A 16692-nucleotide genomic window follows, 5' to 3' on the forward strand; every position below is an offset into this window, starting at 1 on the left:
GCTGGTCTCAAACTCCTGGGCTCAAGCAATTCTCCCACCTCGGCCTGCCAAAGTGCTGGAATTACAGGCGTGAGCCACCATGCCCAGCTTAAATTCTTAATGAAGACTTGTTTTCCTCTAATCTCTTGTGCTCTCTGGAGCAGTGGGTGCATAGGGGGAAAAAAAAAAAAAAAAAAGAAATAGAGAACTGAGGGTTACGGAAAGTTAAATTCCAGCTTAACTGAAATAATAGTCTCTTACTGGGCAAAATGAAGTCTCTCAAATATGTGATGTTTGTCTTCACCCTCACATGTTCTGGGACTGAATTGCTAAGCAGCACCAAGTACCGGTGAGCAAGTGGCGAGGCCTCGCTGCCCCTGCATCCACCTTCAAGTCATGTGTGTTGGCTACTGGGGTGAACAAGCTGACTGCCCCCGACCCATCATGTCCCCATGTCATCACTCAGACTACATGCCTCCACCTCCTTAGAAACCCTCCCACAAGGACAAGAGGACAGCCACCCTCCCAATGAGAGTCCTCTCCCTAGCTCTCCATGGCACATCTGCCCTCCCCTACACCTGTGACCAGGTGCTATCTAGCCGTCTAGTGTTTGCTGACACTAATACCTGTGAGCAACTTGAGGTCAAGACTCGCATCTCATTCATCTCTGTAGCCCCTCCTTCTCCAGAGATGACATTTCCCAGGTGGTCTTATTTATACTTAAAAACTTCCATACACCACTTTCTGATTTGAAAAATACAGGAACTCATATCCCAGAAACTTATACATGGCTCTTGTCTGAACAAATATTATAAGCTACAAACCCATTTCTCCTTCTTGGGAGTGCCTAGAGTAAACAACTGTGTCCTGGCAGGCCAGTCCCCAAGACCCCGGAAGCCTCTCATCTGGGTGGGAGACACCTGCTGCTGTGTGTCTGCCAGGGAGTCAGCTGGGAAGGGGAGAAGCCCCTTGAGCCGCTCTGCTTCCCTTTCACCTGAACCGGGCCCAGACCTTCAGGCTCAGGGGATTTGGCCATAGGCAGAGAAAATGGTAAGACATGAGAAAGGACTTCCAGACTGAGAGCAAGGGCCATGCGGGGCAGGTGAAGGGGAGGGATGAGAGGAGGAAGGCTGTATAATGTGGTTGGGGCATGAGCTAGGGAGGACGGGTGGCTGAGTTGGCTGAGAACAGACCCCCAAATCTCTGCAGGACAACTCATAAGAGTGGCTTTCAATATTTTTCATCATGACTAAGAGTAAGAAATACCATTTTTCATCATGTCCCAGGAGATAGATAAGATGGATAGATAGATAGATAGATAGATAGATAGATAGATAGATAGATAGATCTGTAAAACTGAAATTAAAAGTTACAACATAGTAATTACCATTTTATATGTGATGATGTACTCTGACATCTTCTATTTTATTGCATTAAAAAATTGCTGGTCTCAACCTACTGACTTGACTTAACAATTCACTAGCAGGTCATAATATGCAACTTGAAAAATTCTGCCCTATCATGTCTCACTTATTTCAGAGGAGCTTCGAGGCTTTGGAATTCCTGCTCTACATAATGCTCCCACCCAGCTGAGCACCTGCTGTATGCCACACACCACACCCGATGCTGGCGGAGGTGGGGAGGCCAGAGAAGGGTCACACACATAGACCGGAGGGCCGTGTACTCAAGGTGGCAACAAAAGCATCCACGTGCCAGACAGACCTGAAACCTGAGGGCATTTAGCTACCAGTGAGCACCAAGGTCAGGTACCACCTCCCAGTGGCTGGCCTCAGAAAGCAGACAGAAGTATCCTTGTCCCTCTCAGCTTCCATGCCCTGTTGAGATCCCAGACCTCCCTCCTTCTCCCCCTGAGAATGGCTCAGAGGGTGGAGGAAGATCATGTGGCAGCTCTATTCGGAAACAAGAGGATGACTGAGTTGATCCTGGCAGCTGCCTGGATGCTGAGAGCCTCCACGTCTTTCCAGAGCCAGGCTGGGGCCGCTTTGGGGAGGTCCCTTTAGGGTGCCTGTCCTTCTGATTCACTCGGGTCTTGTTTCAGAGCTGCCTGTTCTCCACTTACTAAAGCTTTAAAGGCCACTCATGCATCTCAAATTTATTTCCCATAAAAATTTTGTTTTATTTTTCCACCACCCTCTAAGCATTCTGGAAGGAAAAAATAAGCCACTCTGAAGGCATCCTAAGTTTCTACAATTATTCCAGTGAGGTGCTGCAGGAGCTCAGCTACAAGTAGCGAAGAGTGCAGAACTATTTCCATAAGGGAAGACCGTGCAGCCCTACCTTCGTCGCTGTCACTGCAGCCCCTCCTTTCTCCAGCAGGCCTTTTCATTCTCACCTCCCTCCAGCCTGGGGATGAAGGCTGTGACCTGGCTCTCCTGCTGGTTTGGGAGTTGAGAAGCCACTCAAGTAACTCAGAATGGATCAGGGAGAGATAGAAAATAGAAGCAGAGAGACTCCAGCAAGGAAACAGTGGCTGCCTCCGTATGCTCCCTCTCTCTAGCTCGGGGGCAGGGGAAGAACAACCAAGGCCTCCTGCAGTGGACAAGGCCCTGGCATCAGTCAAGCTCTTTCAGGAGCAGCTGGCCACTTGGGGTAGACCAGGAGCCCCTCCTGGACAGCGACAGCCCCTGGCATTTCCGTATCACTGAGTCCTGGCCGAGGCCAGGCAGCAGGGTCTCTGTCCCAGGCTGAACTGATTGGGAAACACAGCCTAGTCACTGATGTCTCTCTTACCTGGCCAGGTGTGTGATAGGCACTTGGCCATGAAGGCTTAGAACTTCAGTTTCTACCTGTGTCAAGGGGAGACCACCACCCTGTGGATGTGGGGCTGCACATGACCATTCTTGGTAAGATATAAGATGCTTCTACATGTTGAAATTATTACTGTCATTCTGCAGAAAAGCAAGATATGTCTATGCAAGAGGAGCCAAAACAGCCGATCTTTGCTCTGTGGCTGTGCCTGCTAAGAGATATTGTCAGCCTTTTAGAAGGGGAAGGACCAGGAGATCTGGGCCACCCTTGCTGCCCACTTTGCTGCAAGTAACTTCTTGGACTGCAGCCAACATAGATACCCACTTGACCTGCTCCCCTATCTGGGAAAAAGCCACCTTGTTATCTTGAACCACCTTCTGAGGGTGGGGGATAAGCTTCATCTGAAAGATGAGAGGGCACTGAGATTCACAGAGCTGCTGTGAGCCTTCCAAGGCCACAGTGAGGATATGGGGAAGCCAAAGCCACCTGTCTACCCGCTGCACATCCAGCTCTGCTCTTGCTCAGTTACTGCCCCATTTGGATGAACAGCAGAAGGAAGTGGAGGCATCACGAGGGGCCACAATGAACAGAGACAGGAGAGGAAGGACCCGGGCAAAAAGGGCCTGGCCAGGAATGCAGGGGGCGAAGGGCTCAAAAGCAAGCCCCTGGGTGAGCAGGACAGCACAGGAGGGAGAGCCGCGCAGGCCAAGGCACTTCTGGGCAGGCTCCTTCTGCTTAGAGACTACTCAGAGACCCCAGTGACCCAGGAGCCAATCCAGGTGCAAGCTACTTGAGGACTCTGGTCTTGGGAGCATAAGACTGAACCAGAGCCCACCCCCAGGGGCTTCCCAGAGGCCAGGCAAGAAACGTCCATCCTGGGCACAGGGCTGTTCTGGAATCACATATTCCTACCCTGGCACCGCGGCAGTCTCACTGCGCAACCCGATGCGCTCTCATGATGTGTTTGGGCCTCGGTTGATTCATCTGTCCAAGGAAAGACTCAGAACCTCAAAGGTCAGCTGGTCCCACCTCCCACCCAGCCAGGGTCAGAGTCCTGCCTGTGGCACCGCTGACAGATGGGCACTCGCACCACACGAGGCAGGCCATTCCCCATCAGATGGGCCCAAACTACTAGGACTCATCTGATGGGGAATGGCCTGCCTCATGTTGCTTTTAATCAAATGGCATAATGGCTATAAAAGGGCTTAAGAAAATGAAAGCAGAACTGAAGGGGGTTATTATGAACATCATTGGCATTAGAACAGCATTTCCACATTAGAGGCCATGTGAGAGAGGATGAACTGGGGCCGAGCCACTGAAGGAGGGTGCTGCGGAGGGGAGGGCACACAGAGACCCCACCCAGTGCCCAGGTTGTCTGGGCAGGTTAGACCACTAGCTGGAGTTGAGGCTCAGCTCTCTGAGGTCCTGATGAGACAGGAGACACATAATCACTGCAAGAGGAAGGAGGGACCACTTCCTGACCTCAGCAGAACCCACCCTCCTGGGGTTTGCTGTTTGCAGAAGGCACCTATCAGACCCCTGGTTCCCTGTTGGTGAGGGCCCTGGCAGGCTGGGCTGACAGGGAGCAGCGTGTTTGTTCTGGAAGGCATAGAGAGGCTGTGCTGAACATGGCTGTCTAGTGGGCCCTGCTCACTCCTGTCAAGAGGTCTCTGTGAAGCCAGGGGACTCAGAGAGGAAAAAGCACACAGAGGGCCAGAGCCGAAGGGTCTGAGACCGCCTAGGCTGGCAGATGAGACCTGGAGAGGGAGATCTTATGGCCCACAGTGGCCTGGCTAGTTCAGAGCTACACTGTGGTGAAAGCCAAGGCCGTCTACCTGCCAGGGAAAGCCAGTGTCCCACCCAGCACCCGGTAGGCAACAGGGCCTCAAAATGTCTGCCTTCCCAGGCCCCATGTCCTTTGCTCAGACAGCTCAGACAGAAAGCCCACGCTTCTCCTCCCACCTGTGAAGGTCGACTCCAGAGTGCTGTGGCCCGTGAGTGCCTCGTGCAGCAGCCCAGGGCCAGGTGGGCCAGGCCCACTCACCTACGATCTCGTTCTCCTCCAGGTTGATGGTCTCCAGCGCCGGCAGGGCGGTGAGCTGCTCAGGGAAGTCCTGGAACTGGTTCCGAGACAGGTCAATGGCCTTGAGGTGCTGCAGGGCACTGACCTCGCTGGGGAGGCGGTGTAGGAAGTTCCCCTCCAGGTGGAGCTCTGCCACGTGCAGGGAAGGAGAGAGAACAGGATGAGGAGGGGGCCACCCCGAGACCACAGTGACTGCCCGCTGTGACTCTCACCCTGCCTGGGCCAGGGAGGCATAGAGGAAGCCCTAGGCCACAGAGGGAGCCCTGCCTAGGGCTGATTCCATGTTTATTTGTGCTAGAGGAGGGGTCACCCTCCTACCACTGCCCGGGGCCTGCCACCTGTCACTCCAGCTGAGGCCGCCTGCTGCTGACTTTGGAATGGAAGGCTCTCCCAGCAGAAGCCTGGGCCTCAGCGAGGGGTCAGGAGGTGCTGGCTCCTCCCTCAGACAAAGCCTTAACTCCAGGCCCTGATGGGGCAGGTCAGGATGGGCAGCCTCTCCCCCTCGGGGCCCCCTACACTCCATTTAGGGGACACCACTCTTCATGGCCCTCCCTGCTCAAGGAGCCACCAGGGGCAGCCACATTCTTTCAGTGTCACGTGCTCCTTCTCCCCTGGCCAACCACAGCTGACCCAATGTGGGTGGGTTCCTGCTCTGAGAGCAGCCGCTCTAAAAACTGGCCAGCGACCTGTGCAGGGACCTGCGTGGGAAGGCAGCTGGGCCGGGGCAGTCCCTCTGCTGGGAACCCGGCTGAGGCAGTACCAAGAGATGGGGCCAGATACAGTGTGGGTTGAAGCTGAGATGCCACAATCTAGTGAGAGAAGCCGGGTGCCCACAGGGCCCTGTGCAGGGAGGAGAGCTGGGGGGCAGGAAGCAAGGCCAGCGGGTGGTGGAGGAGCACAGCCCAGGGCTGATGGGAGGAGGAACTGGAGTCCCTATGCTTGGGTACACACGAGCCGTGCCCCTACTTTCACTGTTCTTCCTTAGGACGTTATTTAATCCCCGCAGAAAGGACATCGTCTCACCTGCAGCAAGGAGCTAACATCATAATGCCTGTCTCTAGGGCTGTGAGAGGATTAAGTCTGTGAACACAGGTGAAGCAGCATGACACGGAGAGGCAGAGGTGAGGCCCCAGGGGCTGTCCAGTCCCCATGCAGGTGTGGCCTTACAGTGAGTCTCTCCCCACCCTGTCTGACCCAAGGGAAGCTGAGGTCCAGAAATGCTGAGTAACCTGAAGAATGTCCCCCAGTTCTTCTCCCAGGGCTGGCTTTGTGGGCATGGGGCCAGTGTATTCACATGATGTCTCATGATCAGAAGGGCCCCACACTTGGGGTGGAATGCCTTGTATGGCCATCTTGAAAGTCTTAATAATTTTATCCTCGAATCTGAGTTTTGTCCGTGGAGCTGGGTCATGGAGTCTGAGCTCGCACATGATCCGACCTCCTACTGCCTCCCCAGGATGGTGGCCTGCTCTCCCGCCTGGCCTCCCCCTCCCCATCCCTGCTCTGCAATGACACTGCACCCTCCACCTCGGCAGGGAGGGTCAGAGTCAGGCGTGTGTTCCATGTGTCTCAGGGTGGAGCACGCAGGCAGCAGCTCTCCCTCACCCTCACCCAGGGCCACTGGGGCTTAGCAGGAGTGAGCCTCTTACCCACCCCTGAGCTAGGCACTGAGCAGGTCCTGACGCACAGGTTTAAAGAGCCTTGGAGTTGCCTGCCTGCCAAGGCTGAGGGTGGTAGACTCTTAGGCAGGGAAGACCTGGCTCAGCTTCCTCAGATCACCCCAGGCCAGGGTGGAAGGCAGTCAGTCCAGCATCTAGTAAGGGCAGAAACCTAGCAGCTTTCAGGCCTGAGGGTGGTTGCGTGGGTGCCCTACATTGTGGACGGGGCCCCTGGGCCCTCTGAGTCTGTCCTTCCTCCCTTCTGCCTTCCAACCTTTCTGAGTCTGGTTTGAGTTTGTCCTTCTGTCCTACTCCAGGCACCTCCAGAGAAAATAAGCCACAAAATATGAATTATATAATTTCATGATTCTACACATTATTTTAATGCTCTCATAACTGCACTTAAAACTGGCATTCCACAACATAAAGATAAATGGTAAAATTCATGCTAAATTTTGATCTTTCCTTACTTAGAACAACATCAAATAGTAAATGAAAGGCACCATGACATGCTGAGAGAGACTGTAAAAGAAAGGGAAAAGCTTCCTATGTAACTTTTAGAAAAATGACCCCTGATTTCTGGAGTCATTTCTCTCTGTGCCCCACCAATTGTGCAGCTGGCCCTGCCCCTCCCTCAGTGCTCCACGCCTGCTCTTCCACAGCCCCACAATGCAGCTGCTCTCAGGTCCCCACAGCCCCTCCCAGGTATCCCTACAGTGAAAGCTGACCCCCTGCCCCCTTCCCAGCGCCTCTGTGTACACGCGCACACACACACACACACACACACACACACACACACGCGCGCGCGCGCGCCTGGGTACCAGCCCCACTGCAAGTGCCCTGTTCCAGCACACTGGGGTTCTTGGGAGGAACTACGTCTGGTTCATCTTTGTCCCTACATCCAGCCTCTTGCAGGCACCTTGTGTCACTCAGAAAATATGTGATAAATAATGACTCTTCTCCCCGCAGGAAGCAAATAGACAGTGCAGGGGGCCTGGACTGCCTTCCATTTTTCCATCTTCAGGGATGTCGGAACCCAAGGTCCTATCAACCCAAGGTCCAGTGCTCGCTTCACGCAAACCCAGGCTTCCCCTGGCAGCCAGGTTCTTGAATAGCCACACCTTAAACCACAGAACGCTGCTATCCAGATCACCATTATAAGGTCACAGTGTTGGGAGCCGGGCAGAGTGGCTCATAAGGTCACAGTGTTAGAGGCCAGGCAGAGTGGCTTATACCTGTAATCCCAGCACTTTGAGAGCCCAAGGCGGGAGGATCACTCAAGGCCAGGAGTTCAAGACCAGCACAGGAAGACCCTGTCTCTACAAAAAATACAAAAAAAATTAGCCAGGCATGGTGGTGTGCAGCTATAGTCCCAGCTACTCAGGAGGCTGAGGTGGGAGGATTGCTTGAGCTCAGGAGGTGGAGGCTGCAGTGTGAGCCATGATGGTGCCACTGCACTCCATCCTGGGGAACAGAGCGAGTCCCTGTCTCAAAAATAAATAAGTAATAAAAATAAAATGCTCTTTACCCACACATTTGTGAGGCTTGCTGCCTGACTTTATGTGTGTCTTCGTTCAAATGTTACTCTATCTAAAGTAAGATCCCCTCCCATTGGGTTCCCACTCCCTGTGGTATTAACCTTCATAGCATCTGTTATCACCTAACGTGCTGACTTATCTGTGTATTCACTGCCTCTTCCCATGAGAACAGAAGCTGCACGAGGGTGAGGCTTTGCCTACATTGTAGAAATGTGTGCATGACTCCGCCCAGTACATAGTGAGCACTCAATAATGATGAGTACGTTATGATGAGTATAGAAATGAATTAGTGATGAGTACATAAATGAACGAATGAATGAATCTATCACCCTCCCAGTTCTGCCAAATATCTGTTCCATATACACCACTGTTTTTCCTTAAAATTGATTTGTTCCTTCTTACTTATATAAAAAGAAAATAGGCTGGTTGCGGTGGCTCACGTCTGTAATCCTAGCACTTTGGGAGGCCAAGGCAGGCGGATGACTTGGGGTCAGGAGTTCAAGACCAGCCTGGCCAACATGGTGAAACCCTGTCTCTACTAAAAATACAAAAATTAGCTGAGCATGGTGGCTGGCACCTGTAATCCCAGCTACTTGAGGGGCTGAAGCAGGAGAATCGCTTGAACCCGGGAGTCGGAGGTTGCAGTGAGCCAAGATCGTGCCACTGCACTCCAGTCTGGCGGCAGAGCGAGACTCCGTCTCAGAAAAAAAAAAAAAAAATTGGCCAGGCATGGTGGCAGGCACCTGTAATGCCAGTTATTTGGGAGGCTGAGGCAGGAGAATTCCTTGAACCCAGGAGATGGAGGTTGCAGTTGCTGAGATCGTGCCACTGCACTCCAGCCTGGGCAACAGAGCAAAACTCCATCTCAAAAAAAAAAAAAAGAAAAGAAAAGAAAGAAAATAGTTGTCATTGCATTCCACAAAAATAATGTTACTCAATTCTCTCTGGACACTGTTGCCAGATGAGGAATCTGGGCCCTAGGTGGATTTACACCAGTCTGGAGTTGGGGGGAAGAGCACATTCCAGGCTGGGGGCAGCTGCCCTGTGGAGTTGCTCAGAAGTCGCTTTGCTGGAACAGACATTTCTTCTTAGCTGAGAACACGGCCCACTTTCTCTGGCTATTTGGTTCTTGTTTAGTTTATTTCTCTAAGCCCTCATTTCCTAGGAACAGGTTGCCATGCTCCATGGTCTGGATGCCGACAGCACCTCCAAATCCACAGTTCACAGCCTGTCTGTCAGCAAGGCCTGTATGGGCCACAGAGGGAGCAGCCTGGCCTCCGTGGGGCATCAGTGGGTGATCACAGGGCATTTTTGAGGACACAGCTTTGCTACCAGATACCATTCAGTGTTGCAGACAGGGAGGTGGCCAAAGTCCTTGATGGTGCCAGCTGTGCCCAGGTTTGTTTCATTTCCATGTCTGGAATCCCAGCATGCCTGCACCACCTACAGGAAGGCTCCCCAACAGCCCACCCAGCTCTCACCCCTCCCTCCCCGGGACCTGCTGCATCCTGCACCCCACCGGAAGATCCGCTGGCCTACACAGACACCCAGGACATGAGCCAGTGTCCAGAAGTGGTGTATAGCCCCATGCAGAGTGGGGCCGCCCTGAACCTCTCCCCCTGAGGCTTGTGGTGGGAGGCTGTACAGTGGGTTGCAGGGGTTACAAACACATGCTCTGGGGCTAGATGTCCCAGGATTCTTCCTGACTGTGTGACCTCGGGCAGGCTGTTTGTCTTTGCCTCCATTTTTCCACCTGTGAAATGAGGACAGTACTTGCTCCTCTTTCTCTGTAGGGTTGTTGTAAGGTTTCAGTGAATTAATACATGACAAAGACTTTGAACAGCGCTAGGCACACAGTAAATACCACATAAGTATTGAGATAGACAGGAGGATGGATGGACGGACAGACTGATAGATACGGCAAACCATGCAGGGCAGCCAGAGGAACCCAGGAATCTGGTTAGTACTGAGTTACTTATGTCCTAGACCTGCATGGCTAACTGCCCATGCTTAGGCTGAGGAAAGAAGAAAACGCTTCAAAAAGCCCCCACGAATTAGCCGGGCACGGCAGCATGCTCCTGTAGTCCTAGCTACTCAGAGGCTGAGGCAGGAGAATTGCTTGAATCCAGGAGGTGGAGGTTGCAGTGAGCCAAGATCACACCACTGCACTCCAGCCTGGAGACAGAGCGAGACTCTGCTTCCAAAAAAAGAAAAAAAAAAAGCTCCCGAGGGCCCTGAGGCATTTGGGAACACGGGTTTGGAGCACCAAGCATCAGGAAGCTGATAAACACAGCCAGTGTCACAGACACACAGCGTATTCACTTGGGGGGAATCTCAGAAGCTGCTGGCCCGGGCTCTCATGCTATAGGGCCAGACCCCACACACAGCTGGGCAGGGCCACCAGGATAACCGCCAGAGGGTGGGGAGGAGGATCTCCCCTAGCTTGATTTTGTTATCCCCAATTTTTTGACATGTTCAGAATTTTTTTATTTTTTATTTTATTATTTTTTTTGAGACAGAGTCTCGCTCTGTCGCCCAGGCTGGAGTGCACATCACCATGCCCGGCTAATTTTTTTGTTGTTGTATTTTTAGTAGAGATGGGGTTTAGCAGAGACGGGGTTTCACCGTGTTATCCAGGATGGTCTCAATCTCCTGACCTCGTGATCTGCCCGCCTCGGCCTCCCAAAGTGCTGGGATTACAGGCATGAGCCACCGCGCCAGACCAACATGTTCAGAATTTTTTTAAATGGCCTTTTATCAAACCAACTCAGGCATGAGTCTAATTATATTCCCACAGTGGCTGAGAAAAATAAGAAGCATCTACCCCTGGAGACATTTCCAAGAGCCTGTTGGGAGCTTGCCCCTGTCTGCAGTCTTGGGGGTCATAGCCGATGCGGCCGTGGAAGCTGATGTGGGGGCTGTGATAGTTAATTTTATTTATCAACTTGAGTAGGCTAAGGGATGCCCAGACGGATGGTCAAACATGATTTCTGGATGTTCTGTGAGGTTTTTCTGGAGGATATCAGCATTTAAATCAGTGGACTGAGTAAAGAAGATCTCAGCCAGGCGCAGTGGCTCACACCTGTAATCCCAGCAGTTTGGGAGGCTGAGGCAGACGGATCACTTGAGATCAAGAGTTTGAGACCAGCCTGGTCAACATGGTGAAACCCCATCTCTACTAAAAATACAAAAATTAGCCAGGCAGGGTGGCACGTGCCTATAATCCCAGCTTCTTGAGAGGCTGAGGCACGAGAATCCAAGGCACAAGAATCCCAGGAGGCAGAGGTTGCAGTAGCTGAGATCGCACCACGGCACTCCAGCCTGGGCTACAAAGTAAGACTCTACCTCAAAAAAAAAAAAAACAAAAGTAATAATGATAGCTAACACCTATTACTACGCTAATAGAGCACTACTACATTCGAGGCACTTGTTCTAGGGATTTACATGTAATCATCATTGTGATTTTTCTACAACCCATTACCATCAATTTACAAAGAGGTGAAATAACTTGCCCAAGGTCACAGAAACCCCAACCTCTTCCCAAGGTATGTGACTTTCCTCTCCCAACCCCCAAACCAGGATTTGAACTCCAGCCAGCCGTGTCCAGAGCCCGACTCCTCATCTCATCCATCATTGTCCTGTCTCATGGGCTCTGCATTTGTCCCCTCCCTAAGAGAAGCAGGTCACCCTGGCACCTCACTTCATCCAGTTTTACACCCCTAATCCCTTCAATACCTGTTCTCAGAACACATAATCATTAAATCCTTGCTTATTCAGTGGCCAAAGAATGACAAGAGGAGAACCAGGAAGGACCTGGTTATGTTCTAACTCATCAGGTGTCCTTGGGCCCATCCTCTCTCCAGGTGGCCTCATGAGAAAGTCTTTCCTGCCCATTTATGACAGGCTGTGATGATGAGCTGAGAGGGCTGTGAAAGGCAGGATGAGCTACACAAGTCACATATTTACTAAGCACCTACTATATGCTCAGCCTTGTAACTGAATATAAAAAGGGTAATCTTTGTTTTTTGGAGTTTTTTTTTGAGATGGAGTTTTGCTCTTTCGCCCAGGCTGGGGTGAAGTGGTATGATCTTGGCTCACTGCAAGCTCCGCTCCCCGGGTTCAAGCAATTCTCCTGCCTCAGCCTCCCAAGTAGCTGGGATTATAGGTGTCCGCCACCATACCCGGCTAATTTTTGGATTTTTAGTAGAGACAGGGTTTTGCCATGTTGGCCAGGCTGTTCTCAAACTCCTGACCACAGGTGACACACCCGCCTTGGCCTTCCAAAGTGCTAGGATTACAGGCATGAGCCACCATGCCCACCCGGCCAGAAAAGGGTAATCTTTGAAAATTAAATACACTCAACAAGGCCAGGTGCAGTGGCTCACGCCTGTAATCCCAGCATTTCGGGAGGCCAAGGTGGGTGGATCACTTGGGGCCAGGAGTTCAAGACCAGCCTGCACAACATGGTGAAACTCTGTCTCTACTAAAAATACAAAAATCAGCCAGGCATGGTGGTACACAGATGTAATCCCAGCTACTCGGGAGGTTGAGGCAGGAGAATCACTTGAACCCGGGAGGTGGAGGTTGCAGTGAGCCAAGATCACGCCACTGCACTCCAGCCTGGGCAACAGAGTGAGAGCGAGACTCTCTTAGAGATACAAGACACATGACACTTGGTTCCTGGATTATGCAACCTTTGCAGAAACAAAATTGAAAGCCAACATGATAGCAGGAATCAAAAGGGAAAATAAGAGAGGATCAGTGCAGCTGTGACACATGGATTGCAGGAAGCCAGTCAGAGCCAATGATGCCAAAACAGCCTCCACTTGCTCAACAAATATTACTCAGCACCTACCACAGGGCAGGCTTTGCTAGACAGCAGGAAATCATGGCTAATGAGACAGACTAGATCCCAACCTTAACAAGCTTACAGAAGAGTGCAGGGAGAAATAGTAAACAAGAAAAGAAGGTTATTTCAGATTGCTAGGACGGCATTTGAGGTCAGAGTGAAAAAAACCAGTTCTGCAAAAAGCCCAGGGAAAAACTATCTTCTTCTTGCTGTTGTTTTATTGCAGTGGTTAGAACTTTGAGGATGAGAGTGGACATCCTTGCCTTGTTCCCAGCTTAGGAGAAAGCCTTTCATCATTAAGTCTGATGTTAGCTGTAGGATTTTTGAAGATGCTCTTTACCAAGTTGAGGTAGTTTCCCTGTATTTCTAGTGTACTGAGAGTCGGAGTTTCTCAAATGCTTTTTCTTTGTCAAATGATATGATTGTGTGATTCTTCTTCTTTAGCCTTTTTTTTTTTTTTTTTTTTTGAGATGGAGTCTGGCTCTGTCCCCCAGACTGGAGTGCAGTGGGTGATCTCGGCTCACTGCAACTTCTGCCTCCCGGGTTCAAGCGATTCTCCTGTCTCAGCCTCCCAAGTAGCTGGGATTACAGGTGCATGCCGCCACTACGCCCAGCTAATTTTTTGTATTTTAGTAGAGACGGGGTTTCCCCATGTTGCCCAGGCTGGTCTCGAACTCCCGACCTCAGGCAATCCACCAACCTTGGCCTCCCAAAGTGCTAGGATTACAGGCGTGAGCCACCTCACCCAGCCTAGCCTTTTCATATAATAAATTACACTGATTGATTTCTAAAGTTGGACCCAGACTTGCACACCTGGAATAATTGATAAATCCCACTTACACATGTCATATATTCTTATACATTGCTGAATTTGGTAATATTTTGCTGAGAATCTTTCCATCTATGTTCATGGGAGATACTGGTCTGTATTTTCTTTTTCTTTCACATTTTTTGTACTGTCTTTGTCTGCATTTGGTATCAGAGTAATATCAACTTCATAGCATGGATTGGGAAGTATGCCCTTCCCTTCTATTTTCTGGAAGAGGCTGTGTAAAATTGATATTAATTCTCATTTTAAAAGTTTGACAGAATTCTCCAATGCAATCACCTGGGCTTGGAGATTTCTTCTTTGGGATCTTTTTATTTATGAATTCCACTTATTTGATAGTCATAGGTCTATTCAGGTTGTCTATTTCATCTTGGCTGAGTTTTAGTGGTTTGTGGTTTTCAAGAACATGGTCCATTTCTTCTAAGTTGCCAAATTTATAAGAATAAAGTTATTTATAAGAATAAATTTGTTTATAATAAACCTGGTAGGTTTTGAGTGGGAACCAAACCATGAAGCTGCTTCTAGGCCCCCTCCCCAAGGGAGGGCAAAGAGAGCAGTTTCCTGGGGATGGATGTCCCACCCCTGTCAGTCACCCTCTTGTCCAACCCCTAGGGCTTTATGAATGTCAACATATGTGCCAAATTCCACCAAAATTATTAGAGTAAATCTCCAGGTAGCCAAATCTGAGCTCCATGGGAAGGAAGCATTCCAGAGAAAGGCCTTGAATTGGACAGAATGGGGCATGCATCCTGATGTGGGGGCACACCGGCAAGAGAGCAAGTTCTCCCCAGCCATCCAGCTTCACTTCTCAGAAGCCACAGCCCAGCAGGGTCTCTGAGTTGCTTCTGCTCCCACTGTGGTGTCCACTGCTCTACCCAAGCTGCCTACGTCATAAGCTCCACAAATCCTCTGGGCAGTAAGGTGGGGTATATATATACAACCAGTTAAAACAGCCTCTTAGCATTAGCTGAGAAGCAGGTGACCACATCACCTGCTTCCATGGCAAAGAGCCTGACCGGGGACCCAGGGACCATGAACTGAGGTCTAACCCTACATCTTCCTGGAGGCAGGTCAGAAAAGCCACTTCTCCCTTCTGAGCCTCAGGGTCCCCATCCGTGAAGACGTGGACTTGGGGATCTCTCTAGTTCTGTTCTCACTGAAATTCCTTGTGGAGAGACAGATTCCTATGACTGAACCACCATCCTGACTACTTGGCCAGAGACCTCTCTTTTCTACAACTAAGCCCCCCAGTTCTTCACCATCACCGTATCAGAAGCATCATTCATCAAGCATCTTGCATGCACCAAACCCTACACAGGGCACCTTAAATGCATTATCTCCAACCTCACAAAATCACTATGGAGTAGATGTTTCCCCATTTCTCAGATAGGGAAACTGAGGCCCACAAAGGCCAACTGGGGCCAGCAAGGCTGCTGATGCCTTGGCTTTCTTTTTATCTCTTATATGGCCCCAAACCAGGCACTTAAGGTTTTCTCTATTGTTGCCAGTTCAGAGGAAGAACAAAAGTGTGGCCAAAGCCCCAGCCACGGGATCGGCCAGTGTGCTGGGCTTCCAGCCTAACACAGCCACAGCCACGTCTGGCTTTGCTTCTCACCTCTGGAGTCACAGCACCCAGGCTATCTGCCCAAGGTCTCACTGCCCCCTCTTCTGGACAGAGAGGGTTGAGATCTTCTGGTCCCAGAAGACTGCATTAGGGGTTCCAAAGATTCTTCCTGCACTCAGGCCAGGGTTCAGAGTGGAACAACCAGGGCTCCCAGGATGCACCGGGGCTCTGGAAAAAGACCCCACTCCATTCCACTTCCAAGGTTGTACCCAGCCTGAGAACAGCCCCCATCATGACATTTCCTTATTGATTAAACCTACTGAACTGTGGTTTCCGGTGTCTGTTAAATGGACCTCTTCTTCCCCAAGTTCCTCTTAGTACTTCCTGTACCATCCTTACCTTGGACAATTGCCAAGGCTGACTCAGAGGCCTTAGATTAACCCCAGCTGAGGGAGAAGCTTGCTGATTCCATTAGGGGACAGACAAGGCTGGCCTGCAGTAATTATCCAACCCATGCTCGAAGAAATGTGCCAGCTCCAAAAATACCTGCTCACCAAAGCTCAATCAGCACCTCAGCTCTGACCCTGCGTCAATGAGCAATCACAGTCCCTGACTGCACGGACTCCCCTGCAGGGCAGAGTCAGATGGTCAGGTGGGCAGTGTCTTTCCACCAGCCCATGCTCAGTGCTGAGGAGGCTTCACACAGAGACAGCTGCTGCCCACAGGGGCCAGAGGGCATTTCCAGATGCCACACGCACTCCTTGGGGGTGGACAAGGGGAAGGGGAGAAAAAGCACTTTTAACAAGGTCTGGAACAGACTAAAATGAAGTACTAAACATTCTGCCTTCGTAAAAAGACTAAGGCAGGCCAGGTGTGGTGGCTCATGCCTGTAATCCCAACACTTTGGGAGCCTGAGACAGGCAGATCACTTGAGTCTAGGAGTTCAAGACTAGCCTGGGCAACATGGCAAGACCCTGTCTCTACAAACAATACAAAAAATTAGCTGGGTGTGATGGTGTGTGCCGTAGTCCCAGATAGTTGGGAGGCTAAGGTGGGAAGATCATTTGAGCCCAGGAAGCAGAGGTTGCAGTGAGCTGAGATTGCACCACTGCACTTCAGCCTGGGTGACAGAGGGAGACCTGTTTCAAAAGAAAAGACTAAGGTAGCTCTTTTTTCTTGCTGCGTGACCTTGGGCAAGTTACTTGTTACTTATGCTCTGTTTGCTTACAACCATACCTACCCATGGTGGTATATTATAAATGCTACTATTATGAAGTATATTTATATTTACATAGGCATGGAATATGTCTAGTACTGGTAATGGTGGTTGTCTCTTGACATGGCCTTGGATGTCCAGGGACAGGAGTAGAAAAGCAGACTTATTTTTCCCTACTAGCCTTTCAATCCTCAAAATATCACATTG

At 50.7% G+C, this 16692-nt stretch overlaps 1 protein-coding gene across 2 annotated transcripts in view; it reads right to left on the reverse strand.

Moving 5' to 3' along the window:
• Nucleotides 1–16692, reverse strand: part of LRRC20 (leucine rich repeat containing 20) — an 87684-nt gene that overhangs the window by 20836 nt on the left and 50156 nt on the right. For both annotated transcript variants that reach the window (XM_030798517.1, XM_030798518.1), the window contains one exon: nt 4793–4960. In XM_030798517.1, the coding sequence (XP_030654377.1) occupies nt 4793–4960 (168 nt within the window). The remainder of the gene's footprint in view (nt 1–4792; nt 4961–16692) is intronic.

This window comes from Nomascus leucogenys, chromosome 18 (assembly GCF_006542625.1).
Source record: "Nomascus leucogenys isolate Asia chromosome 18, Asia_NLE_v1, whole genome shotgun sequence".
Lineage (NCBI taxonomy): Eukaryota > Metazoa > Chordata > Mammalia > Primates > Hylobatidae > Nomascus > Nomascus leucogenys.